We start from the raw sequence: 26837 nt of genomic DNA on the forward strand, positions 1-26837 counted from the left end.
CTAGAAACACCGTACAGTCACCCATACAAAGCGGCGTCCGCAGAACCATCAGCATACCGTTCTGAGACCAACGCTGCGGTCGCCAGTCGTGCTGAGAGCGGCTGACGGTGAGGGAGCTGCGGGTCTCCGCGAAACCCGGACGCGGCCACGCTGCTCCAGATTGCAACATCGCCTAATTCAAAACGGGTTCACTGTCCGCTGGTCAGTGCGCTGCGTCCGTGACGGCGATGACATACGGTGCAATGTTGAGGAGCAGGGCGCACGGAGCACCGTCCACAGAACCGTGCGCAAACCGTACCGAGAGCTATCGTTGCGGTCCCCGGTCTTACTGGAGCGGCGGGCGGTGCAGACACGGCGACGGAACCCCGGGTCTCCCGCAAGCCAGCGTGCAGCCCCGGCGCTGCGGGGCTCCGCGCTTTCGGCCTAGTCGCTGAAGGGAAACCGGCCATCTCAGCGGCGTCCAAACCCCGGCGGCGGTGACAGAGGACCGGGAGCGGTGCCGTGGCCCCAACCCCGGGCACGGCATTTATCCATTTCGGGGTGAACAGCGGTCGCTGCCGCCGAGAATCAGCCGGCTCTGAGACGGCTCTGAGAGGCCGCAGAAAGCATCTGGGCGAATGGGACGACCGGCGTTGCGCGGAGAAAAACCCCATCGGTTTACGACGTAAAGACAGACGCAGCGCTGGCTCGGAAGGTTCCGTGGGTTGTGCTGCGACAGCAGCGGCGCGGGCTGCGCTCACACGCACGTGCTCACACGGAGAATCGGGTCCCGCGTATCCGCGGTGGCGGGACTGTGAGACCATCGGGAGAAGCAGCGGTTCCGGGGACCCATTCGACGCGGGGGAAGCAGGGCTTCTGCCACCGCGGGCTGTGCCTTGCCCCACACCGCCCGCTGGGAAGGACCAGAGAACGTTCGTCTCTGTTTACACGGAAACGAACCGAGCGCGGGCACGCATCCGCTCTCCCCGAGAACCACCAGGAATCGTCGTCGCGCCCATCCAACCAAAGGATTGGGCTGGTCCCGAAACAGGGGCGGTGGGCGGGGAGTCCGCCCGCGCTTTGCTCCAGTCAGAGGCACGGCCACAAAATGCCGTCCCGAGCACTTAACCGGACTGGAGCCAGCTAGCGGCTCCGCGAGACGCCACCGGCCCCGCTGCCTCGAGATCGGCCCTACACTTCGGCCCCGTGGCTCGGCAGCGAGCGACGAACCTGCCAGTACGACGCGACCGGCGCGGCAAAAGGAGAGAACGGAACATCGACAACGGAACATGGCTTCGTGCGATTTTATTGCCTAACCCAGAACGTCCCCAGAAGGCCCCCCGCCGCTGCCATCTGAGGGTTCTTCCACGTCGCACGAGGTCGGCAGGCCGCCGCAGCTCAGGGAAGACAGAGCGCCGGCGACCCACTGCACGAGGCCTGAGAACAGCGGCTGCCGGCGCCACGCAGCCGGGCCCGGTGGTGGGCGGCGCTCTTCGGGCTGCGCGCGCCCAGCGATCTCGGTGTCCTGCGCTGCGTGGACGGCGTCGTCGGGCGGCTGGGTCATTGGAACCCGCTGCAACGTGCTCTCCTCTGCGGGCTCCGGCGCACCTGCGGGTGCTTCTGGCGTCATCAGTGCCTCAGGCCAGGGGCCCGGAACGGGCTGCGCGCGCCCAGCGATCTCGGTGTCCTGCGCTGCGTCGACGGCGTCGTCGGGCGGCTGGGTCATTGGAACCCGCTGCAACGTGTCCTCCTCTGCGGGCTCCGGCGCACCTGCGGGTGCTTCTGGCGTCACCAGTGCCCCCAGCCAGGGGCCCGGAACGGGCTGCGCTGGGCTTGGTTCCACTGCGGTCCAAGCTCCGCTTGAGAGGCCATAGTCGTGCTGGAAGATCGGGGGCAGCTGCCAACAAGGACTGGAAAGCAGGCGCCCGCCGTCATCGCCGTGATGGCCGGAGGACACCCCCAGTGCCGGGTAGAGGGCCAGCGGCCACGGCCCTGAGTCTCCGGAGCTCCGCATCGCCCGAGGCACCGGCTCCGGCGCCAGGTCTGCGGAATCCCAAACCCGCTTCACAGCGTCGCCAAAGTACTGCTCCATGGCGGAGACGTTGGACCCGGAGGACACAAACGTTTGAGCCGGTGCTGGACGCAAAGGCTGCAGATGGGACCAGACTCAGGGTATTTATGCTCCGCGGGGTCGTGGGCGGGTGCAAACACACAGATGGAACACGTCACTACTTTTACATACAGAAAAAATAATCTTAAAATTTTTGTTGCTTCGTTTTGGGGGGAAAAAAGAGGAAGCAAAGGAAGAAGAAAAGAAGAAAGAGGAAGGTGTTGGAGCAGGAAGCTTCATCTCCCATATGTGCCTTGATGAGACAAGCCTGGGCTCTCCACGTGGCGGCCTCAACGTTCCCAGTCGATGCTTTCTGCACTGCACCACCACAGGTAAGGCCAAAACCCAACTAATTCCAACAGAGTTCCGCGCCGCTGACAAGGGCACGACATCTGTAGTCGCGGTAAGATCCGGTACAAAGTGCACGAGCAGGACGCACCTCGTCGTCATGCGCACACGACCTCGTCGCCACAACCGTGAGCATACCGTACCGAGAACGAACGTTGCGGTCGCCGGTCTTACTGGAGCGGCGGGCGGTGCAGACACGGCGACGGATCGGCGGATCTCCGCGAGGGCAGCGTGCTCACACTGCCGATCCCAGATGGCAAAACCGGCTGACTCAAACCCCGTGTCTCTCCTGTGACAGTAGCGAAGTCGGTGGCCGCGATGATATACGGTGAAATGGTGACGGGCAGGGCGCACCCAACCGTCCTGCATACAGGGCAGAGCCGCCAGAACCATTAACAACCCGTTCCGAGACTAACGTCGCCATGCAAACTCGTCTGGGAGCCGTTGCCGGTGGAGGAAAGGCGAGGAAACCACCGGTCTCTGCGATGCAGCGCGCACGCACGGCCCTTCTCCGATAGCAACAACGATGGGCTCAAAACACCGTGCAGTCACCCATACAGAGCGGCGTCCGCAGAACCATCAGCATACCGTTCTGAGACCAACGCTGCGGTCGCCAGTCGTGCTGAGAGCGGCTGACGGTGAGGGAGCTGCGGGTCTCCGCGAAACCCGGACGCGGCCACGCTGCTCCAGATTGCAACATCGCCTAATTCAAAACGTGTTCAGCGTCCGCTGGTCAGTGCGCTACGTCCGTGACGGCAATGAAATACCGTGCAATGTTGAGGAGCAGGGCGCACGGAGCACCGTCCACAGAACCGTGCGCAAACCGTACGAGAACTAACGTCGCCATGCAAACTCGTCTGGGAGCCGTTACCGGTGCAGGAAAGGCGAGGAAACCACGGGTACCGCGATGCACCGCGCACCCCCGGCCCTTCTCCGATGGCAACAACGATGGGCTAGAAACACCGTGCAGTCACCCATACAAAGCGGCGTCCGCAGAACCATCAGCATACCGTTCTGAGATCAACGCTGCGGTCGCCAGTCGTGCTGAGAGCGGCTGACGGTGAGGGAGCTGCGGGTCTCCGCGAAACCCGGACGCGGCCACGCTGCTCCAGATTGCAACATCGCCTAATTCAAAACGGGTTCACTGTCCGCTGGTCAGTGCGCTGCGTCCGTGACGGCGATGACATACGGTGCAATGTTGAGGAGCAGGGCGCACGGAGCACCGTCCACAGAACCGTGCGCAAACCGTACCGAGAGCTATCGTTGCGGTCCCCGGTCTTACTGGAGCGGCGGGCGGTGCAGACACGGCGACGGAACCCCGGGTCTCCCGCAAGCCAGCGTGCAGCCCCGGCGCTGCGGGGCTCCGCGCTTTCGGCCTAGTCGCTGAAGGGAAACCGGCCATCTCAGCGGCGTCCAAACCCCGGCGGCGGTGACAGAGGACCGGGAGCGGTGCCGTGGCCCCAACCCCGGGCACGGCATTTATCCATTTCGGGGTGAACAGCGGTCGCTGCCGCCGAGAATCAGCCGGCTCTGAGACGGCTCTGAGAGGCCGCAGAAAGCATCTGGGCGAATGGGACGACCGGCGTTGCGCGGAGAAAAACCCCATCGGTTTACGACGTAAAGACAGACGCAGCGCTGGCTCGGAAGGTTCCGTGGGTTGTGCTGCGACAGCAGCGGCGCGGGCTGCGCTCACACGCACGTGCTCACACGGAGAATCGGGTCCCGCGTATCCGCGGTGGCGGGACTGTGAGACCATCGGGAGAAGCAGCGGTTCCGGGGACCCATTCGACGCGGGGGAAGCAGGGCTTCTGCCACCGCGGGCTGTGCCTTGCCCCACACCGCCCGCTGGGAAGGACCAGAGAACGTTCGTCTCTGTTTACACGGAAACGAACCGAGCGCGGGCACGCATCCGCTCTCCCCGAGAACCACCAGGAATCGTCGTCGCGCCCATCCAACCAAAGGATTGGGCTGGTCCCGAAACAGGGGCGGTGGGCGGGGAGTCCGCCCGCGCTTTGCTCCAGTCAGAGGCACGGCCACAAAATGCCGTCCCGAGCACTTAACCGGACTGGAGCCAGCTAGCGGCTCCGCGAGACGCCACCGGCCCCGCTGCCTCGAGATCGGCCCTACACTTCGGCCCCGTGGCTCGGCAGCGAGCGACGAACCTGCCAGTACGACGCGACCGGCGCGGCAAAAGGAGAGAACGGAACATCGACAACGGAACATGGCTTCGTGCGATTTTATTGCCTAACCCAGAACGTCCCCAGAAGGCCCCCCGCCGCTGCCATCTGAGGGTTCTTCCACGTCGCACGAGGTCGGCAGGCCGCCGCAGCTCAGGGAAGACAGAGCGCCGGCGACCCACTGCACGAGGCCTGAGAACAGCGGCTGCCGGCGCCACGCAGCCGGGCCCGGTGGTGGGCGGCGCTCTTCGGGCTGCGCGCGCCCAGCGATCTCGGTGTCCTGCGCTGCGTGGACGGCGTCGTCGGGCGGCTGGGTCATTGGAACCCGCTGCAACGTGCTCTCCTCTGCGGGCTCCGGCGCACCTGCGGGTGCTTCTGGCGTCATCAGTGCCTCAGGCCAGGGGCCCGGAACGGGCTGCGCGCGCCCAGCGATCTCGGTGTCCTGCGCTGCGTCGACGGCGTCGTCGGGCGGCTGGGTCATTGGAACCCGCTGCAACGTGTCCTCCTCTGCGGGCTCCGGCGCACCTGCGGGTGCTTCTGGCGTCACCAGTGCCCCCAGCCAGGGGCCCGGAACGGGCTGCGCTGGGCTTGGTTCCACTGCGGTCCAAGCTCCGCTTGAGAGGCCATAGTCGTGCTGGAAGATCGGGGGCAGCTGCCAACAAGGACTGGAAAGCAGGCGCCCGCCGTCATCGCCGTGATGGCCGGAGGACACCCCCAGTGCCGGGTAGAGGGCCAGCGGCCACGGCCCTGAGTCTCCGGAGCTCCGCATCGCCCGAGGCACCGGCTCCGGCGCCAGGTCTGCGGAATCCCAAACCCGCTTCACAGCGTCGCCAAAGTACTGCTCCATGGCGGAGACGTTGGACCCGGAGGACACAAACGTTTGAGCCGGTGCTGGACGCAAAGGCTGCAGATGGGACCAGACTCAGGGTATTTATGCTCCGCGGGGTCGTGGGCGGGTGCAAACACACAGATGGAACACGTCACTACTTTTACATACAGAAAAAATAATCTTAAAATTTTTGTTGCTTCGTTTTGGGGGGAAAAAAGAGGAAGCAAAGGAAGAAGAAAAGAAGAAAGAGGAAGGTGTTGGAGCAGGAAGCTTCATCTCCCATATGTGCCTTGATGAGACAAGCCTGGGCTCTCCACGTGGCGGCCTCAACGTTCCCAGTCGATGCTTTCTGCACTGCACCACCACAGGTAAGGCCAAAACCCAACTAATTCCAACAGAGTTCCGCGCCGCTGACAAGGGCACGACATCTGTAGTCGCGGTAAGATCCGGTACAAAGTGCACGAGCAGGACGCACCTCGTCGTCATGCGCACACGACCTCGTCGCCACAACCGTGAGCATACCGTACCGAGAACGAACGTTGCGGTCGCCGGTCTTACTGGAGCGGCGGGCGGTGCAGACACGGCGACGGATCGGCGGATCTCCGCGAGGGCAGCGTGCTCACACTGCCGATCCCAGATGGCAAAACCGGCTGACTCAAACCCCGTGTCTCTCCTGTGACAGTAGCGAAGTCGGTGGCCGCGATGATATACGGTGAAATGGTGACGGGCAGGGCGCACCCAACCGTCCTGCATACAGGGCAGAGCCGCCAGAACCATTAACAACCCGTTCCGAGACTAACGTCGCCATGCAAACTCGTCTGGGAGCCGTTGCCGGTGGAGGAAAGGCGAGGAAACCACCGGTCTCTGCGATGCAGCGCGCACGCACGGCCCTTCTCCGATAGCAACAACGATGGGCTCAAAACACCGTGCAGTCACCCATACAGAGCGGCGTCCGCAGAACCATCAGCATACCGTTCTGAGACCAACGCTGCGGTCGCCAGTCGTGCTGAGAGCGGCTGACGGTGAGGGAGCTGCGGGTCTCCGCGAAACCCGGACGCGGCCACGCTGCTCCAGATTGCAACATCGCCTAATTCAAAACGTGTTCAGCGTCCGCTGGTCAGTGCGCTACGTCCGTGACGGCAATGAAATACCGTGCAATGTTGAGGAGCAGGGCGCACGGAGCACCGTCCACAGAACCGTGCGCAAACCGTACGAGAACTAACGTCGCCATGCAAACTCGTCTGGGAGCCGTTACCGGTGCAGGAAAGGCGAGGAAACCACGGGTACCGCGATGCACCGTGCACCCCCGGCCCTTCTCCGATGGCAACAACGATGGGCTAGAAACACCGTGCAGTCACCCATACAAAGCGGCGTCCGCAGAACCATCAGCATACCGTTCTGAGATCAACGCTGCGGTCGCCAGTCGTGCTGAGAGCGGCTGACGGTGAGGGAGCTGCGGGTCTCCGCGAAACCCGGACGCGGCCACGCTGCTCCAGATTGCAACATCGCCTAATTCAAACCGGGTTCACTGTCCGCTGGTCAGTGCGCTGCGTCCGTGACGGCGATGACATACGGTGCAATGTTGAGGAGCAGGGCGCACGGAGCACCGTCCACAGAACCGTGCGCAAACCGTACCGAGAGCTATCGTTGCGGTCCCCGGTCTTACTGGAGCGGCGGGCGGTGCAGACACGGCGACGGAACCCCGGGTCTCCCGCAAGCCAGCGTGCAGCCCCGGCGCTGCGGGGCTCCGCGCTTTCGGCCTAGTCGCTGAAGGGAAACCGGCCATCTCAGCGGCGTCCAAACCCCGGCGGCGGTGACAGAGGACCGGGAGCGGTGCCGTGGCCCCAACCCCGGGCACGGCATTTATCCATTTCGGGGTGAACAGCGGTCGCTGCCGCCGAGAATCAGCCGGCTCTGAGACGGCTCTGAGAGGCCGCAGAAAGCATCTGGGCGAATGGGACGACCGGCGTTGCGCGGAGAAAAACCCCATCGGTTTACGACGTAAAGACAGACGCAGCGCTGGCTCGGAAGGTTCCGTGGGTTGTGCTGCGACAGCAGCGGCGCGGGCTGCGCTCACACGCACGTGCTCACACGGAGAATCGGGTCCCGCGTATCCGCGGTGGCGGGACTGTGAGACCATCGGGAGAAGCAGCGGTTCCGGGGACCCATTCGACGCGGGGGAAGCAGGGCTTCTGCCACCGCGGGCTGTGCCTTGCCCCACACCGCCCGCTGGGAAGGACCAGAGAACGTTCGTCTCTGTTTACACGGAAACGAACCGAGCGCGGGCACGCATCCGCTCTCCCCGAGAACCACCAGGAATCGTCGTCGCGCCCATCCAACCAAAGGATTGGGCTGGTCCCGAAACAGGGGCGGTGGGCGGGGAGTCCGCCCGCGCTTTGCTCCAGTCAGAGGCACGGCCACAAAATGCCGTCCCGAGCACTTAACCGGACTGGAGCCAGCTAGCGGCTCCGCGAGACGCCACCGGCCCCGCTGCCTCGAGATCGGCCCTACACTTCGGCCCCGTGGCTCGGCAGCGAGCGACGAACCTGCCAGTACGACGCGACCGGCGCGGCAAAAGGAGAGAACGGAACATCGACAACGGAACATGGCTTCGTGCGATTTTATTGCCTAACCCAGAACGTCCCCAGAAGGCCCCCCGCCGCTGCCATCTGAGGGTTCTTCCACGTCGCACGAGGTCGGCAGGCCGCCGCAGCTCAGGGAAGACAGAGCGCCGGCGACCCACTGCACGAGGCCTGAGAACAGCGGCTGCCGGCGCCACGCAGCCGGGCCCGGTGGTGGGCGGCGCTCTTCGGGCTGCGCGCGCCCAGCGATCTCGGTGTCCTGCGCTGCGTGGACGGCGTCGTCGGGCGGCTGGGTCATTGGAACCCGCTGCAACGTGCTCTCCTCTGCGGGCTCCGGCGCACCTGCGGGTGCTTCTGGCGTCATCAGTGCCTCAGGCCAGGGGCCCGGAACGGGCTGCGCGCGCCCAGCGATCTCGGTGTCCTGCGCTGCGTCGACGGCGTCGTCGGGCGGCTGGGTCATTGGAACCCGCTGCAACGTGTCCTCCTCTGCGGGCTCCGGCGCACCTGCGGGTGCTTCTGGCGTCACCAGTGCCCCCAGCCAGGGGCCCGGAACGGGCTGCGCTGGGCTTGGTTCCACTGCGGTCCAAGCTCCGCTTGAGAGGCCATAGTCGTGCTGGAAGATCGGGGGCAGCTGCCAACAAGGACTGGAAAGCAGGCGCCCGCCGTCATCGCCGTGATGGCCGGAGGACACCCCCAGTGCCGGGTAGAGGGCCAGCGGCCACGGCCCTGAGTCTCCGGAGCTCCGCATCGCCCGAGGCACCGGCTCCGGCGCCAGGTCTGCGGAATCCCAAACCCGCTTCACAGCGTCGCCAAAGTACTGCTCCATGGCGGAGACGTTGGACCCGGAGGACACAAACGTTTGAGCCGGTGCTGGACGCAAAGGCTGCAGATGGGACCAGACTCAGGGTATTTATGCTCCGCGGGGTCGTGGGCGGGTGCAAACACACAGATGGAACACGTCACTACTTTTACATACAGAAAAAATAATCTTAAAATTTTTGTTGCTTCGTTTTGGGGGGAAAAAAGAGGAAGCAAAGGAAGAAGAAAAGAAGAAAGAGGAAGGTGTTGGAGCAGGAAGCTTCATCTCCCATATGTGCCTTGATGAGACAAGCCTGGGCTCTCCACGTGGCGGCCTCAACGTTCCCAGTCGATGCTTTCTGCACTGCACCACCACAGGTAAGGCCAAAACCCAACTAATTCCAACAGAGTTCCGCGCCGCTGACAAGGGCACGACATCTGTAGTCGCGGTAAGATCCGGTACAAAGTGCACGAGCAGGACGCACCTCGTCGTCATGCGCACACGACCTCGTCGCCACAACCGTGAGCATACCGTACCGAGAACGAACGTTGCGGTCGCCGGTCTTACTGGAGCGGCGGGCGGTGCAGACACGGCGACGGATCGGCGGATCTCCGCGAGGGCAGCGTGCTCACACTGCCGATCCCAGATGGCAAAACCGGCTGACTCAAACCCCGTGTCTCTCCTGTGACAGTAGCGAAGTCGGTGGCCGCGATGATATACGGTGAAATGGTGACGGGCAGGGCGCACCCAACCGTCCTGCATACAGGGCAGAGCCGCCAGAACCATTAACAACCCGTTCCGAGACTAACGTCGCCATGCAAACTCGTCTGGGAGCCGTTGCCGGTGGAGGAAAGGCGAGGAAACCACCGGTCTCTGCGATGCAGCGCGCACGCACGGCCCTTCTCCGATAGCAACAACGATGGGCTCAAAACACCGTGCAGTCACCCATACAGAGCGGCGTCCGCAGAACCATCAGCATACCGTTCTGAGACCAACGCTGCGGTCGCCAGTCGTGCTGAGAGCGGCTGACGGTGAGGGAGCTGCGGGTCTCCGCGAAACCCGGACGCGGCCACGCTGCTCCAGATTGCAACATCGCCTAATTCAAAACGTGTTCAGCGTCCGCTGGTCAGTGCGCTACGTCCGTGACGGCAATGAAATACCGTGCAATGTTGAGGAGCAGGGCGCACGGAGCACCGTCCACAGAACCGTGCGCAAACCGTACGAGAACTAACGTCGCCATGCAAACTCGTCTGGGAGCCGTTACCGGTGCAGGAAAGGCGAGGAAACCACGGGTACCGCGATGCACCGCGCACCCCCGGCCCTTCTCCGATGGCAACAACGATGGGCTAGAAACACCGTGCAGTCACCCATACAAAGCGGCGTCCGCAGAACCATCAGCATACCGTTCTGAGATCAACGCTGCGGTCGCCAGTCGTGCTGAGAGCGGCTGACGGTGAGGGAGCTGCGGGTCTCCGCGAAACCCGGACGCGGCCACGCTGCTCCAGATTGCAACATCGCCTAATTCAAACCGGGTTCACTGTCCGCTGGTCAGTGCGCTGCGTCCGTGACGGCGATGACATACGGTGCAATGTTGAGGAGCAGGGCGCACGGAGCACCGTCCACAGAACCGTGCGCAAACCGTACCGAGAGCTATCGTTGCGGTCCCCGGTCTTACTGGAGCGGCGGGCGGTGCAGACACGGCGACGGAACCCCGGGTCTCCCGCAAGCCAGCGTGCAGCCCCGGCGCTGCGGGGCTCCGCGCTTTCGGCCTAGTCGCTGAAGGGAAACCGGCCATCTCAGCGGCGTCCAAACCCCGGCGGCGGTGACAGAGGACCGGGAGCGGTGCCGTGGCCCCAACCCCGGGCACGGCATTTATCCATTTCGGGGTGAACAGCGGTCGCTGCCGCCGAGAATCAGCCGGCTCTGAGACGGCTCTGAGAGGCCGCAGAAAGCATCTGGGCGAATGGGACGACCGGCGTTGCGCGGAGAAAAACCCCATCGGTTTACGACGTAAAGACAGACGCAGCGCTGGCTCGGAAGGTTCCGTGGGTTGTGCTGCGACAGCAGCGGCGCGGGCTGCGCTCACACGCACGTGCTCACACGGAGAATCGGGTCCCGCGTATCCGCGGTGGCGGGACTGTGAGACCATCGGGAGAAGCAGCGGTTCCGGGGACCCATTCGACGCGGGGGAAGCAGGGCTTCTGCCACCGCGGGCTGTGCCTTGCCCCACACCGCCCGCTGGGAAGGACCAGAGAACGTTCGTCTCTGTTTACACGGAAACGAACCGAGCGCGGGCACGCATCCGCTCTCCCCGAGAACCACCAGGAATCGTCGTCGCGCCCATCCAACCAAAGGATTGGGCTGGTCCCGAAACAGGGGCGGTGGGCGGGGAGTCCGCCCGCGCTTTGCTCCAGTCAGAGGCACGGCCACAAAATGCCGTCCCGAGCACTTAACCGGACTGGAGCCAGCTAGCGGCTCCGCGAGACGCCACCGGCCCCGCTGCCTCGAGATCGGCCCTACACTTCGGCCCCGTGGCTCGGCAGCGAGCGACGAACCTGCCAGTACGACGCGACCGGCGCGGCAAAAGGAGAGAACGGAACATCGACAACGGAACATGGCTTCGTGCGATTTTATTGCCTAACCCAGAACGTCCCCAGAAGGCCCCCCGCCGCTGCCATCTGAGGGTTCTTCCACGTCGCACGAGGTCGGCAGGCCGCCGCAGCTCAGGGAAGACAGAGCGCCGGCGACCCACTGCACGAGGCCTGAGAACAGCGGCTGCCGGCGCCACGCAGCCGGGCCCGGTGGTGGGCGGCGCTCTTCGGGCTGCGCGCGCCCAGCGATCTCGGTGTCCTGCGCTGCGTGGACGGCGTCGTCGGGCGGCTGGGTCATTGGAACCCGCTGCAACGTGCTCTCCTCTGCGGGCTCCGGCGCACCTGCGGGTGCTTCTGGCGTCATCAGTGCCTCAGGCCAGGGGCCCGGAACGGGCTGCGCGCGCCCAGCGATCTCGGTGTCCTGCGCTGCGTCGACGGCGTCGTCGGGCGGCTGGGTCATTGGAACCCGCTGCAACGTGTCCTCCTCTGCGGGCTCCGGCGCACCTGCGGGTGCTTCTGGCGTCACCAGTGCCCCCAGCCAGGGGCCCGGAACGGGCTGCGCTGGGCTTGGTTCCACTGCGGTCCAAGCTCCGCTTGAGAGGCCATAGTCGTGCTGGAAGATCGGGGGCAGCTGCCAACAAGGACTGGAAAGCAGGCGCCCGCCGTCATCGCCGTGATGGCCGGAGGACACCCCCAGTGCCGGGTAGAGGGCCAGCGGCCACGGCCCTGAGTCTCCGGAGCTCCGCATCGCCCGAGGCACCGGCTCCGGCGCCAGGTCTGCGGAATCCCAAACCCGCTTCACAGCGTCGCCAAAGTACTGCTCCATGGCGGAGACGTTGGACCCGGAGGACACAAACGTTTGAGCCGGTGCTGGACGCAAAGGCTGCAGATGGGACCAGACTCAGGGTATTTATGCTCCGCGGGGTCGTGGGCGGGTGCAAACACACAGATGGAACACGTCACTACTTTTACATACAGAAAAAATAATCTTAAAATTTTTGTTGCTTCGTTTTGGGGGAAAAAAAGAGGAAGCAAAGGAAGAAGAAAAGAAGAAAGAGGAAGGTGTTGGAGCAGGAAGCTTCATCTCCCATATGTGCCTTGATGAGACAAGCCTGGGCTCTCCACGTGGCGGCCTCAACGTTCCCAGTCGATGCTTTCTGCACTGCACCACCACAGGTAAGGCCAAAACCCAACTAATTCCAACAGAGTTCCGCGCCGCTGACAAGGGCACGACATCTGTAGTCGCGGTAAGATCCGGTACAAAGTGCACGAGCAGGACGCACCTCGTCGTCATGCGCACACGACCTCGTCGCCACAACCGTGAGCATACCGTACCGAGAACGAACGTTGCGGTCGCCGGTCTTACTGGAGCGGCGGGCGGTGCAGACACGGCGACGGATCGGCGGATCTCCGCGAGGGCAGCGTGCTCACACTGCCGATCCCAGATGGCAAAACCGGCTGACTCAAACCCCGTGTCTCTCCTGTGACAGTAGCGAAGTCGGTGGCCGCGATGATATACGGTGAAATGGTGACGGGCAGGGCGCACCCAACCGTCCTGCATACAGGGCAGAGCCGCCAGAACCATTAACAACCCGTTCCGAGACTAACGTCGCCATGCAAACTCGTCTGGGAGCCGTTGCCGGTGGAGGAAAGGCGAGGAAACCACCGGTCTCTGCGATGCAGCGCGCACGCACGGCCCTTCTCCGATAGCAACAACGATGGGCTCAAAACACCGTGCAGTCACCCATACAGAGCGGCGTCCGCAGAACCATCAGCATACCGTTCTGAGACCAACGCTGCGGTCGCCAGTCGTGCTGAGAGCGGCTGACGGTGAGGGAGCTGCGGGTCTCCGCGAAACCCGGACGCGGCCACGCTGCTCCAGATTGCAACATCGCCTAATTCAAAACGTGTTCAGCGTCCGCTGGTCAGTGCGCTACGTCCGTGACGGCAATGAAATACCGTGCAATGTTGAGGAGCAGGGCGCACGGAGCACCGTCCACAGAACCGTGCGCAAACCGTACGAGAACTAACGTCGCCATGCAAACTCGTCTGGGAGCCGTTACCGGTGCAGGAAAGGCGAGGAAACCACGGGTACCGCGATGCACCGCGCACCCCCGGCCCTTCTCCGATGGCAACAACGATGGGCTAGAAACACCGTGCAGTCACCCATACAAAGCGGCGTCCGCAGAACCATCAGCATACCGTTCTGAGATCAACGCTGCGGTCGCCAGTCGTGCTGAGAGCGGCTGACGGTGAGGGAGCTGCGGGTCTCCGCGAAACCCAGACGCGGCCACGCTGCTCCAGATTGCAACATCGCCTAATTCAAAACGGGTTTACCGTCCGCTGGTCAGTGCGCTGCGTCCGTGACGGCGATGACATACGGTGCAATGTTGATGAGCAGGGCGCACGGAGCACCGTCCACAGAACCGTGCGCAAACCGTACCGAGAGCTATCGTTGCGGTCCCCGGTCTTACTGGAGCGGCGGGCGGTGCAGACACGGCGACGGAACCCCGGGTCTCCCGCAAGCCAGCGTGCAGCCCCGGCGCTGCGGGGCTCCGCGCTTTCGGCCTAGTCGCTGAAGGGAAACCGGCCATCTCAGCGGCGTCCAAACCCCGGCGGCGGTGACAGAGGACCGGGAGCGGTGCCGTGGCCCCAACCCCGGGCACGGCATTTATCCATTTCGGGGTGAACAGCGGTCGCTGCCGCCGAGAATCAGCCGGCTCTGAGACGGCTCTGAGAGGCCGCAGAAAGCATCTGGGCGAATGGGACGACCGGCGTTGCGCGGAGAAAAACCCCATCGGTTTACGACGTAAAGACAGACGCAGCGCTGGCTCGGAAGGTTCCGTGGGTTGTGCTGCGACAGCAGCGGCGCGGGCTGCGCTCACACGCACGTGCTCACACGGAGAATCGGGTCCCGCGTATCCGCGGTGGCGGGACTGTGAGACCATCGGGAGAAGCAGCGGTTCCGGGGACCCATTCGACGCGGGGGAAGCAGGGCTTCTGCCACCGCGGGCTGTGCCTTGCCCCACACCGCCCGCTGGGAAGGACCAGAGAAAGTTCGTCTCTGTTTACACGGAAACGAACCGAGCGCGGGCACGCATCCGCTCTCCCCGAGAACCACCAGGAATCGTCGTCGCGCCCATCCAACCAAAGGATTGGGCTGGTCCCGAAACAGGGGCGGTGGGCGGGGAGTCCGCCCGCGCTTTGCTCCAGTCAGAGGCACGGCCACAAAATGCCGTCCCGAGCACTTAACCGGACTGGAGCCAGCTAGCGGCTCCGCGAGACGCCACCGGCCCCGCTGCCTCGAGATCGGCCCTACACTTCGGCCCCGTGGCTCGGCAGCGAGCGACGAACCTGCCAGTACGACGCGACCGGCGCGGCAAAAGGAGAGAACGGAACATCGACAACGGAACATGGCTTCGTGCGATTTTATTGCCTAACCCAGAACGTCCCCAGAAGGCCCCCCGCCGCTGCCATCTGAGGGTTCTTCCACGTCGCACGAGGTCGGCAGGCCGCCGCAGCTCAGGGAAGACAGAGCGCCGGCGACCCACTGCACGAGGCCTGAGAACAGCGGCTGCCGGCGCCACGCAGCCGGGCCCGGTGGTGGGCGGCGCTCTTCGGGCTGCGCGCGCCCAGCGATCTCGGTGTCCTGCGCTGCGTGGACGGCGTCGTCGGGCGGCTGGGTCATTGGAACCCGCTGCAACGTGCTCTCCTCTGCGGGCTCCGGCGCACCTGCGGGTGCTTCTGGCGTCATCAGTGCCTCAGGCCAGGGGCCCGGAACGGGCTGCGCGCGCCCAGCGATCTCGGTGTCCTGCGCTGCGTCGACGGCGTCGTCGGGCGGCTGGGTCATTGGAACCCGCTGCAACGTGTCCTCCTCTGCGGGCTCCGGCGCACCTGCGGGTGCTTCTGGCGTCACCAGTGCCCCCAGCCAGGGGCCCGGAACGGGCTGCGCTGGGCTTGGTTCCACTGCGGTCCAAGCTCCGCTTGAGAGGCCATAGTCGTGCTGGAAGATCGGGGGCAGCTGCCAACAAGGACTGGAAAGCAGGCGCCCGCCGTCATCGCCGTGATGGCCGGAGGACACCCCCAGTGCCGGGTAGAGGGCCAGCGGCCACGGCCCTGAGTCTCCGGAGCTCCGCATCGCCCGAGGCACCGGCTCCGGCGCCAGGTCTGCGGAATCCCAAACCCGCTTCACAGCGTCGCCAAAGTACTGCTCCATGGCGGAGACGTTGGACCCGGAGGACACAAACGTTTGAGCCGGTGCTGGACGCAAAGGCTGCAGATGGGACCAGACTCAGGGTATTTATGCTCCGCGGGGTCGTGGGCGGGTGCAAACACACAGATGGAACACGTCACTACTTTTACATACAGAAAAAATAATCTTAAAATTTTTGTTGCTTCGTTTTGGGGGAAAAAAAGAGGAAGCAAAGGAAGAAGAAAAGAAGAAAGAGGAAGGTGTTGGAGCAGGAAGCTTCATCTCCCATATGTGCCTTGATGAGACAAGCCTGGGCTCTCCACGTGGCGGCCTCAACGTTCCCAGTCGATGCTTTCTGCACTGCACCACCACAGGTAAGGCCAAAACCCAACTAATTCCAACAGAGTTCCGCGCCGCTGACAAGGGCACGACATCTGTAGTCGCGGTAAGATCCGGTACAAAGTGCACGAGCAGGACGCACCTCGTCGTCATGCGCACACGACCTCGTCGCCACAACCGTGAGCATACCGTACCGAGAACGAACGTTGCGGTCGCCGGTCTTACTGGAGCGGCGGGCGGTGCAGACACGGCGACGGATCGGCGGATCTCCGCGAGGGCAGCGTGCTCACACTGCCGATCCCAGATGGCAAAACCGGCTGACTCAAACCCCGTGTCTCTCCTGTGACAGTAGCGAAGTCGGTGGCCGCGATGATATACGGTGAAATGGTGACGGGCAGGGCGCACCCAACCGTCCTGCATACAGGGCAGAGCCGCCAGAACCATTAACAACCCGTTCCGAGACTAACGTCGCCATGCAAACTCGTCTGGGAGCCGTTGCCGGTGGAGGAAAGGCGAGGAAACCACCGGTCTCTGCGATGCAGCGCGCACGCACGGCCCTTCTCCGATAGCAACAACGATGGGCTCAAAACACCGTGCAGTCACCCATACAGAGCGGCGTCCGCAGAACCATCAGCATACCGTTCTGAGACCAACGCTGCGGTCGCCAGTCGTGCTGAGAGCGGCTGACGGTGAGGGAGCTGCGGGTCTCCGCGAAACCCGGACGCGGCCACGCTGCTCCAGATTGCAACATCGCCTAATTCAAAACGTGTTCAGCGTCCGCTGGTCAGTGCGCTACGTCCGTGACGGCAATGAAATACCGTGCAATGTTGAGGAGCAGGGCGCACGGAGCACCGTCCACAGAACCGTGCGCAAACCGTACGAGAACTAACGTCGCCATGCAAACTCGTCTGGGAGCCGTTACCGGTGCAGGAAAGGCGAGGAAACCACGGGTACCGCGATGCACCGCGCACCCCCGGCCCTTCTCCGATGGCAACAACGATGGGCTAGAAACACCGTGCAGTCACCCATACAAAGCGGCGTCCGCAGAACCATCAGCATACCGTTCTGAGATCAACGCTGCGGTCGCCAGTCGTGCTGAGAGCGGCTGACGGTGAGGGAGCTGCGGGTCTCCGCGAAACCCGGACGCGGCCACGCTGCTCCAGATTGCAACATCGCCTAATTCAAACCGGGTTCACTGTCCGCTGGTCAGTGCGCTGCGTCCGTGACGGCGATGACATACGGTGCAATGTTGAGGAGCAGGGCGCACGGAGCACCGTCCACAGAACCGTGCGCAAACCGTACCGAGAGCTATCGTTGCGGTCCCCGGTCTTACTGGAGCGGCGGGCGGTGCAGACACGGCGACGGAACCCCGGGTCTCCCGCAAGCCAGCGTGCAGCCCCGGCGCTGCGGGGCTCCGCGCTTTCGGCCTAGTCGCTGAAGGGAAACCGGCCATCTCAGCGGCGTCCAAACCCCGGCGGCGGTGACAGAGGACCGGGAGCGGTGCCGTGGCCCCAACCCCGGGCACGGCATTTATCCATTTCGGGGTGAACAGCGGTCGCTGCCGCCGAGAATCAGCCGGCTCTGAGACGGCTCTGAGAGGCCGCAGAAAGCATCTGGGCGAATGGGACGACCGGCGTTGCGCGGAGAAAAACCCCATCGGTTTACGACGTAAAGACAGACGCAGCGCTGGCTCGGAAGGTTCCGTGGGTTGTGCTGCGACAGCAGCGGCGCGGGCTGCGCTCACACGCACGTGCTCACACGGAGAATCGGGTCCCGCGTATCCGCGGTGGCGGGACTGTGAGACCATCGGGAGAAGCAGCGGTTCCGGGGACCCATTCGACGCGGGGGAAGCAGGGCTTCTGCCACCGCGGGCTGTGCCTTGCCCCACACCGCCCGCTGGGAAGGACCAGAGAACGTTCGTCTCTGTTTACACGGAAACGAACCGAGCGCGGGCACGCATCCGCTCTCCCCGAGAACCACCAGGAATCGTCGTCGCGCCCATCCAACCAAAGGATTGGGCTGGTCCCGAAACAGGGGCGGTGGGCGGGGAGTCCGCCCGCGCTTTGCTCCAGTCAGAGGCACGGTCCACAAAATGCCGTCCCGAGCACTTAACCGGACTGGAGCCAGCTAGCGGCTCCGCGAGACGCCACCGGCCCCGCTGCCTCGAGATCGGCCCTACACTTCGGCCCCGTGGCTCGGCAGCGAGCGACGAACCTGCCAGTACGACGCGACCGGCGCGGCAAAAGGAGAGAACGGAACATCGACAACGGAACATGGCTTCGTGCGATTTTATTGCCTAACCCAGAACGTCCCCAGAAGGCCCCCCGCCGCTGCCATCTGAGGGTTCTTCCACGTCGCACGAGGTCGGCAGGCCGCCGCAGCTCAGGGAAGACAGAGCGCCGGCGACCCACTGCACGAGGCCTGAGAACAGCGGCTGCCGGCGCCACGCAGCCGGGCCCGGTGGTGGGCGGCGCTCTTCGGGCTGCGCGCGCCCAGCGATCTCGGTGTCCTGCGCTGCGTGGACGGCGTCGTCGGGCGGCTGGGTCATTGGAACCCGCTGCAACGTGCTCTCCTCTGCGGGCTCCGGCGCACCTGCGGGTGCTTCTGGCGTCATCAGTGCCTCAGGCCAGGGGCCCGGAACGGGCTGCGCGCGCCCAGCGATCTCGGTGTCCTGCGCTGCGTCGACGGCGTCGTCGGGCGGCTGGGTCATTGGAACCCGCTGCAACGTGTCCTCCTCTGCGGGCTCCGGCGCACCTGCGGGTGCTTCTGGCGTCACCAGTGCCCCCAGCCAGGGGCCCGGAACGGGCTGCGCTGGGCTTGGTTCCACTGCGGTCCAAGCTCCGCTTGAGAGGCCATAGTCGTGCTGGAAGATCGGGGGCAGCTGCCAACAAGGACTGGAAAGCAGGCGCCCGCCGTCATCGCCGTGATGGCCGGAGGACACCCCCAGTGCCGGGTAGAGGGCCAGCGGCCACGGCCCTGAGTCTCCGGAGCTCCGCATCGCCCGAGGCACCGGCTCCGGCGCCAGGTCTGCGGAATCCCAAACCCGCTTCACAGCGTCGCCAAAGTACTGCTCCATGGCGGAGACGTTGGACCCGGAGGACACAAACGTTTGAGCCGGTGCTGGACGCAAAGGCTGCAGATGGGACCAGACTCAGGGTATTTATGCTCCGCGGGGTCGTGGGCGGGTGCAAACACACAGATGGAACACGTCACTACTTTTACATACAGAAAAAATAATCTTAAAATTTTTGTTGCTTCGTTTTGGGGGAAAAAAAGAGGAAGCAAAGGAAGAAGAAAAGAAGAAAGAGGAAGGTGTTGGAGCAGGAAGCTTCATCTCCCATATGTGCCTTGATGAGACAAGCCTGGGCTCTCCACGTGGCGGCCTCAACGTTCCCAGTCGATGCTTTCTGCACTGCACCACCACAGGTAAGGCCAAAACCCAACTAATTCCAACAGAGTTCCGCGCCGCTGACAAGGGCACGACATCTGTAGTCGCGGTAAGATCCGGTACAAAGTGCACGAGCAGGACGCACCTCGTCGTCATGCGCACACGACCTCGTCGCCACAACCGTGAGCATACCGTACCGAGAACGAACGTTGCGGTCGCCGGTCTTACTGGAGCGGCGGGCGGTGCAGACACGGCGACGGATCGGCGGATCTCCGCGAGGGCAGCGTGCTCACACTGCCGATCCCAGATGGCAAAACCGGCTGACTCAAACCCCGTGTCTCTCCTGTGACAGTAGCGAAGTCGGTGGCCGCGATGATATACGGTGAAATGGTGACGGGCAGGGCGCACCCAACCGTCCTGCATACAGGGCAGAGCCGCCAGAACCATTAACAACCCGTTCCGAGACTAACGTCGCCATGCAAACTCGTCTGGGAGCCGTTGCCGGTGGAGGAAAGGCGAGGAAACCACCGGTCTCTGCGATGCAGCGCGCACGCACGGCCCTTCTCCGATAGCAACAACGATGGGCTCAAAACACCGTGCAGTCACCCATACAGAGCGGCGTCCGCAGAACCATCAGCATACCGTTCTGAGACCAACGCTGCGGTCGCCAGTCGTGCTGAGAGCGGCTGACGGTGAGGGAGCTGCGGGTCTCCGCGAAACCCGGACGCGGCCACGCTGCTCCAGATTGCAACATCGCCTAATTCAAAACGTGTTCAGCGTCCGCTGGTCAGTGCGCTACGTCCGTGACGGCAATGAAATACCGTGCAATGTTGAGGAGCAGGGCGCACGGAGCACCGTCCACAGAACCGTGCGCAAACCGTACGAGAACTAACGTCGCCATGCAAACTCGTCTGGGAGCCGTTACCGGTGCAGGAAAGGCGAGGAAACCACGGGTACCGCGATGCACCGCGCACCCCCGGCCCTTCTCCGATGGCAACAACGATGGGCTAGAAACACCGTGCAGTCACCCATACAAAGCGGCGTCCGCAGAACCATCAGCATACCGTTCTGAGATCAACGCTGCGGTCGCCAGTCGTGCTGAGAGCGGCTGACGGTGAGGGAGCTGCGGGTCTCCGCGAAACCCGGACGCGGCCACGCTGCTCCAGATTGCAACATCGCCTAATTCAAAACGGGTTCACTGTCCGCTGGTCAGTGCGCTGCGTCCGTGACGGCGATGACATACGGTGCAATGTTGAGGAGCAGGGCGCACAGAGCACCGTCCACAGAACCGTGCGCAAACCGTACCGAGAGCTATCGTTGCGGTCCCCGGTCTTACTGGAGCGGCGGGCGGTGCAGACACGGCGACGGAACCCCGGGTCTCCCGCAAGCCAGCGTGCAGCCCCGGCGCTGCGGGGCTCCGCGCTTTCGGCCTAGTCGCTGAAGGGAAACCGGCCATCTCAGCGGCGTCCAAACCCCGGCGGCGGTGACAGAGGACCAGGAGCGGTGCCGTGGCCCCAACCCCGGGCACGGCATTTATCCATTTCGGGGTGAACAGCGGTCGCTGCCGCCGAGAATCAGCCGGCTCTGAGACGGCTCTGAGAGGCCGCAGAAAGCATCTGGGCGAATGGGACGACCGGCGTTGCGCGGAGAAAAACCCCATCGGTTTACGACGTAAAGACAGACGCAGCGCTGGCTCGGAAGGTTCCGTGGGTTGTGCTGCGACAGCAGCGGCGCGGGCTGCGCTCACACGCACGTGCTCACACGGAGAATCGGGTCCCGCGTATCCGCGGTGGCGGGACTGTGAGACCATCGGGAGAAGCAGCGGTTCCGGGGACCCATTCGACGCGGGGGAAGCAGGGCTTCTGCCACCGCGGGCTGTGCCTTGCCCCACACCGCCCGCTGGGAAGGACCAGAGAAAGTTCGTCTCTGTTTACACGGAAACGAACCGAGCGCGGGCACGCATCCGCTCTCCCCGAGAACCACCAGGAATCGTCGTCGCGCCCATCCAACCAAAGGATTGGGCTGGTCCCGAAACAGGGGCGGTGGGCGGGGAGTCCGCCCGCGCTTTGCTCCAGTCAGAGGCACGGCCACAAAATGCCGTCCCGAGCACTTAACCGGACTGGAGCCAGCTAGCGGCTCCGCGAGACGCCACCGGCCCCGCTGCCTCGAGATCGGCCCTACACTTCGGCCCCGTGGCTCGGCAGCGAGCGACGAACCTGCCAGTACGACGCGACCGGCGCGGCAAAAGGAGAGAACGGAACATCGACAACGGAACATGGCTTCGTGCGATTTTATTGCCTAACCCAGAACGTCCCCAGAAGGCCCCCCGCCGCTGCCATCTGAGGGTTCTTCCACGTCGCACGAGGTCGGCAGGCCGCCGCAGCTCAGGGAAGACAGAGCGCCGGCGACCCACTGCACGAGGCCTGAGAACAGCGGCTGCCGGCGCCACGCAGCCGGGCCCGGTGGTGGGCGGCGCTCTTCGGGCTGCGCGCGCCCAGCGATCTCGGTGTCCTGCGCTGCGTGGACGGCGTCGTCGGGCGGCTGGGTCATTGGAACCCGCTGCAACGTGCTCTCCTCTGCGGGCTCCGGCGCACCTGCGGGTGCTTCTGGCGTCATCAGTGCCTCAGGCCAGGGGCCCGGAACGGGCTGCGCGCGCCCAGCGATCTCGGTGTCCTGCGCTGCGTCGACGGCGTCGTCGGGCGGCTGGGTCATTGGAACCCGCTGCAACGTGTCCTCCTCTGCGGGCTCCGGCGCACCTGCGGGTGCTTCTGGCGTCACCAGTGCCCCCAGCCAGGGGCCCGGAACGGGCTGCGCTGGGCTTGGTTCCACTGCGGTCCAAGCTCCGCTTGAGAGGCCATAGTCGTGCTGGAAGATCGGGGGCAGCTGCCAACAAGGACTGGAAAGCAGGCGCCCGCCGTCATCGCCGTGATGGCCGGAGGACACCCCCAGTGCCGGGTAGAGGGCCAGCGGCCACGGCCCTGAGTCTCCGGAGCTCCGCATCGCCCGAGGCACCGGCTCCGGCGCCAGGTCTGCGGAATCCCAAACCCGCTTCACAGCGTCGCCAAAGTACTGCTCCATGGCGGAGACGTTGGACCCGGAGGACACAAACGTTTGAGCCGGTGCTGGACGCAAAGGCTGCAGATGGGACCAGACTCAGGGTATTTATGCTCCGCGGGGTCGTGGGCGGGTGCAAACACACAGATGGAACACGTCACTACTTTTACATACAGAAAAAATAATCTTAAAATTTTTGTTGCTTCGTTTTGGGGGAAAAAAAGAGGAAGCAAAGGAAGAAGAAAAGAAGAAAGAGGAAGGTGTTGGAGCAGGAAGCTTCATCTCCCATATGTGCCTTGATGAGACAAGCCTGGGCTCTCCACGTGGCGGCCTCAACGTTCCCAGTCGATGCTTTCTGCACTGCACCACCACAGGTAAGGCCAAAACCCAACTAATTCCAACAGAGTTCCGCGCCGCTGACAAGGGCACGACATCTGTAGTCGCGGTAAGATCCGGTACAAAGTGCACGAGCAGGACGCACCTCGTCGTCATGCGCACACGACCTCGTCGCCACAACCGTGAGCATACCGTACCGAGAACGAACGTTGCGGTCGCCGGTCTTACTGGAGCGGCGGGCGGTGCAGACACGGCGACGGATCGGCGGATCTCCGCGAGGGCAGCGTGCTCACACTGCCGATCCCAGATGGCAAAACCGGCTGACTCAAACCCCGTGTCTCTCCTGTGACAGTAGCGAAGTCGGTGGCCGCGATGATATACGGTGAAATGGTGACGGGCAGGGCGCACCCAACCGTCCTGCATACAGGGCAGAGCCGCCAGAACCATTAACAACCCGTTCCGAGACTAACGTCGCCATGCAAACTCGTCTGGGAGCCGTTGCCGGTGGAGGAAAGGCGAGGAAACCACCGGTCTCTGCGATGCAGCGCGCACGCACGGCCCTTCTCCGATAGCAACAACGATGGGCTCAAAACACCGTGCAGTCACCCATACAGAGCGGCGTCCGCAGAACCATCAGCATACCGTTCTGAGACCAACGCTGCGGTCGCCAGTCGTGCTGAGAGCGGCTGACGGTGAGGGAGCTGCGGGTCTCCGCGAAACCCGGACGCGGCCACGCTGCTCCAGATTGCAACATCGCCTAATTCAAAACGTGTTCAGCGTCCGCTGGTCAGTGCGCTACGTCCGTGACGGCAATGAAATACCGTGCAATGTTGAGGAGCAGGGCGCACGGAGCACCGTCCACAGAACCGTGCGCAAACCGTACGAGAACTAACGTCGCCATGCAAACTCGTCTGGGAGCCGTTACCGGTGCAGGAAAGGCGAGGAAACCACGGGTACCGCGATGCACCGCGCACCCCCGGCCCTTCTCCGATGGCAACAACGATGGGCTAGAAACACCGTGCAGTCACCCATACAAAGCGGCGTCCGCAGAACCATCAGCATACCGTTCTGAGATCAACGCTGCGGTCGCCAGTCGTGCTGAGAGCGGCTGACGGTGAGGGAGCTGCGGGTCTCCGCGAAACCCGGACGCGGCCACGCTGCTCCAGATTGCAACATCGCCTAATTCAAACCGGGTTCACTGTCCGCTGGTCAGTGCGCTGCGTCCGTGACGGCGATGACATACGGTGCAATGTTGAGGAGCAGGGCGCACGGAGCACCGTCCACAGAACCGTGCGCAAACCGTACCGAGAGCTATCGTTGCGGTCCCCGGTCTTACTGGAGCGGCGGGCGGTGCAGACACGGCGACGGAACCCCGGGTCTCCCGCAAGCCAGCGTGCAGCCCCGGCGCTGCGGGGCTCCGCGCTTTCGGCCTAGTCGCTGAAGGGAAACCGGCCATCTCAGCGGCGTCCAAACCCCGGCGGCGGTGACAGAGGACCGGGAGCGGTGCCGTGGCCCCAACCCCGGGCACGGCATTTATCCATTTCGGGGTGAACAGCGGTCGCTGCCGCCGAGAATCAGCCGGCTCTGAGACGGCTCTGAGAGGCCGCAGAAAGCATCTGGGCGAATGGGACGACCGGCGTTGCGCGGAGAAAAACCCCATCGGTTTACGACGTAAAGACAGACGCAGCGCTGGCTCGGAAGGTTCCGTGGGTTGTGCTGCGACAGCAGCGGCGCGGGCTGCGCTCACACGCACGTGCTCACACGGAGAATCGGGTCCCGCGTATCCGCGGTGGCGGGACTGTGAGACCATCGGGAGAAGCAGCGGTTCCGGGGACCCATTCGACGCGGGGGAAGCAGGGCTTCTGCCACCGCGGGCTGTGCCTTGCCCCACACCGCCCGCTGGGAAGGACCAGAGAACGTTCGTCTCTGTTTACACGGAAACGAACCGAGCGCGGGCACGCATCCGCTCTCCCCGAGAACCACCAGGAATCGTCGTCGCGCCCATCCAACCAAAGGATTGGGCTGGTCCCGAAACAGGGGCGGTGGGCGGGGAGTCCGCCCGCGCTTTGCTCCAGTCAGAGGCACGGCCACAAAATGCCGTCCCGAGCACTTAACCGGACTGGAGCCAGCTAGCGGCTCCGCGAGACGCCACCGGCCCCGCTGCCTCGAGATCGGCCCTACACTTCGGCCCCGTGGCTCGGCAGCGAGCGACGAACCTGCCAGTACGACGCGACCGGCGCGGCAAAAGGAGAGAACGGAACATCGACAACGGAACATGGCTTCGTGCGATTTTATTGCCTAACCCAGAACGTCCCCAGAAGGCCCCCCGCCGCTGCCATCTGAGGGTTCTTCCACGTCGCACGAGGTCGGCAGGCCGCCGCAGCTCAGGGAAGACAGAGCGCCGGCGACCCACTGCACGAGGCCTGAGAACAGCGGCTGCCGGCGCCACGCAGCCGGGCCCGGTGGTGGGCGGCGCTCTTCGGGCTGCGCGCGCCCAGCGATCTCGGTGTCCTGCGCTGCGTGGACGGCGTCGTCGGGCGGCTGGGTCATTGGAACCCGCTGCAACGTGCTCTCCTCTGCGGGCTCCGGCGCACCTGCGGGTGCTTCTGGCGTCATCAGTGCCTCAGGCCAGGGGCCCGGAACGGGCTGCGCGCGCCCAGCGATCTCGGTGTCCTGCGCTGCGTCGACGGCGTCGTCGGGCGGCTGGGTCATTGGAACCCGCTGCAACGTGTCCTCCTCTGCGGGCTCCGGCGCACCTGCGGGTGCTTCTGGCGTCACCAGTGCCCCCAGCCAGGGGCCCGGAACGGGCTGCGCTGGGCTTGGTTCCACTGCGGTCCAAGCTCCGCTTGAGAGGCCATAGTCGTGCTGGAAGATCGGGGGCAGCTGCCAACAAGGACTGGAAAGCAGGCGCCCGCCGTCATCGCCGTGATGGCCGGAGGACACCCCCAGTGCCGGGTAGAGGGCCAGCGGCCACGGCCCTGAGTCTCCGGAGCTCCGCATCGCCCGAGGCACCGGCTCCGGCGCCAGGTCTGCGGAATCCCAAACCCGCTTCACAGCGTCGCCAAAGTACTGCTCCATGGCGGAGACGTTGGACCCGGAGGACACAAACGTTTGAGCCGGTGCTGGACGCAAAGGCTGCAGATGGGACCAGACTCAGGGTATTTATGCTCCGCGGGGTCGTGGGCGGGTGCAAACACACAGATGGAACACGTCACTACTTTTACATACAGAAAAAATAATCTTAAAATTTTTGTTGCTTCGTTTTGGGGGAAAAAAAGAGGAAGCAAAGGAAGAAGAAAAGAAGAAAGAGGAAGGTGTTGGAGCAGGAAGCTTCATCTCCCATATGTGCCTTGATGAGACAAGCCTGGGCTCTCCACGTGGCGGCCTCAACGTTCCCAGTCGATGCTTTCTGCACTGCACCACCACAGGTAAGGCCAAAACCCAACTAATTCCAACAGAGTTCCGCGCCGCTGACAAGGGCACGACATCTGTAGTCGCGGTAAGATCCGGTACAAAGTGCACGAGCAGGACGCACCTCGTCGTCATGCGCACACGACCTCGTCGCCACAACCGTGAGCATACCGTACCGAGAACGAACGTTGCGGTCGCCGGTCTTACTGGAGCGGCGGGCGGTGCAGACACGGCGACGGATCGGCGGATCTCCGCGAGGGCAGCGTGCTCACACTGCCGATCCCAGATGGCAAAACCGGCTGACTCAAACCCCGTGTCTCTCCTGTGACAGTAGCGAAGTCGGTGGCCGCGATGATATACGGTGAAATGGTGACGGGCAGGGCGCACCCAACCGTCCTGCATACAGGGCAGAGCCGCCAGAACCATTAACAACCCGTTCCGAGACTAACGTCGCCATGCAAACTCGTCTGGGAGCCGTTGCCGGTGGAGGAAAGGCGAGGAAACCACCGGTCTCTGCGATGCAGCGCGCACGCACGGCCCTTCTCCGATAGCAACAACGATGGGCTCAAAACACCGTGCAGTCACCCATACAGAGCGGCGTCCGCAGAACCATCAGCATACCGTTCTGAGACCAACGCTGCGGTCGCCAGTCGTGCTGAGAGCGGCTGACGGTGAGGGAGCTGCGGGTCTCCGCGAAACCCG

At 64.0% G+C, this 26837-nt stretch overlaps 2 protein-coding genes across 2 annotated transcripts; one reads left to right on the forward strand and one right to left on the reverse strand.

Moving 5' to 3' along the window:
- The first annotated feature begins 1116 nt into the window (after positions 1 to 1116).
- On the forward strand, positions 1117 to 26837 carry LOC136311237 (uncharacterized). The gene is made up of 9 exons (XM_066240529.1): positions 1117 to 2151; positions 2272 to 2421; positions 5662 to 5811; positions 9052 to 9201; positions 12442 to 12591; positions 15832 to 15981; positions 19223 to 19372; positions 22613 to 22762; positions 26003 to 26837. The coding sequence occupies exons 2-9, from the start codon at positions 2347 to 2349 to the stop codon at positions 26171 to 26173; spliced, it is 1146 nt and encodes a 381-aa protein (XP_066096626.1). The 5' UTR covers positions 1117 to 2151; positions 2272 to 2346; the 3' UTR covers positions 26174 to 26837.
- Positions 1292 to 2071, reverse strand: ANXA2R (annexin A2 receptor). The gene has a single exon (XM_066240544.1). It carries the CDS (start codon positions 2069 to 2071, stop codon positions 1292 to 1294), a length of 780 nt encoding a protein of 259 aa, XP_066096641.1.

Source organism: Saccopteryx bilineata, chromosome 1 (assembly GCF_036850765.1).
Source record: "Saccopteryx bilineata isolate mSacBil1 chromosome 1, mSacBil1_pri_phased_curated, whole genome shotgun sequence".
Classification (NCBI taxonomy): domain Eukaryota; kingdom Metazoa; phylum Chordata; class Mammalia; order Chiroptera; family Emballonuridae; genus Saccopteryx; species Saccopteryx bilineata.

Excerpts from the sequence above, each read along its gene's own strand:
- ANXA2R (XM_066240544.1), bottom strand. The coding sequence starts at position 2,071 with ATGGAGCAGTACTTTGGCGACGCTGTGAAGCGGGTTTGGGATTCCGCA.
- LOC136311237 (XM_066240529.1), top strand. The coding sequence starts at position 2,347 with ATGAGACAAGCCTGGGCTCTCCACGTGGCGGCCTCAACGTTCCCAGTC. Across the intron at positions 15,982-19,222 it reads TCTGCACTGCACCACCACAG|AGGAAGCAAAGGAAGAAGAA; the intron begins GTAAGGCCAAAA and ends GGGGAAAAAAAG. Across the intron at positions 22,763-26,002 it reads TCTGCACTGCACCACCACAG|AGGAAGCAAAGGAAGAAGAA; the intron begins GTAAGGCCAAAA and ends GGGGAAAAAAAG.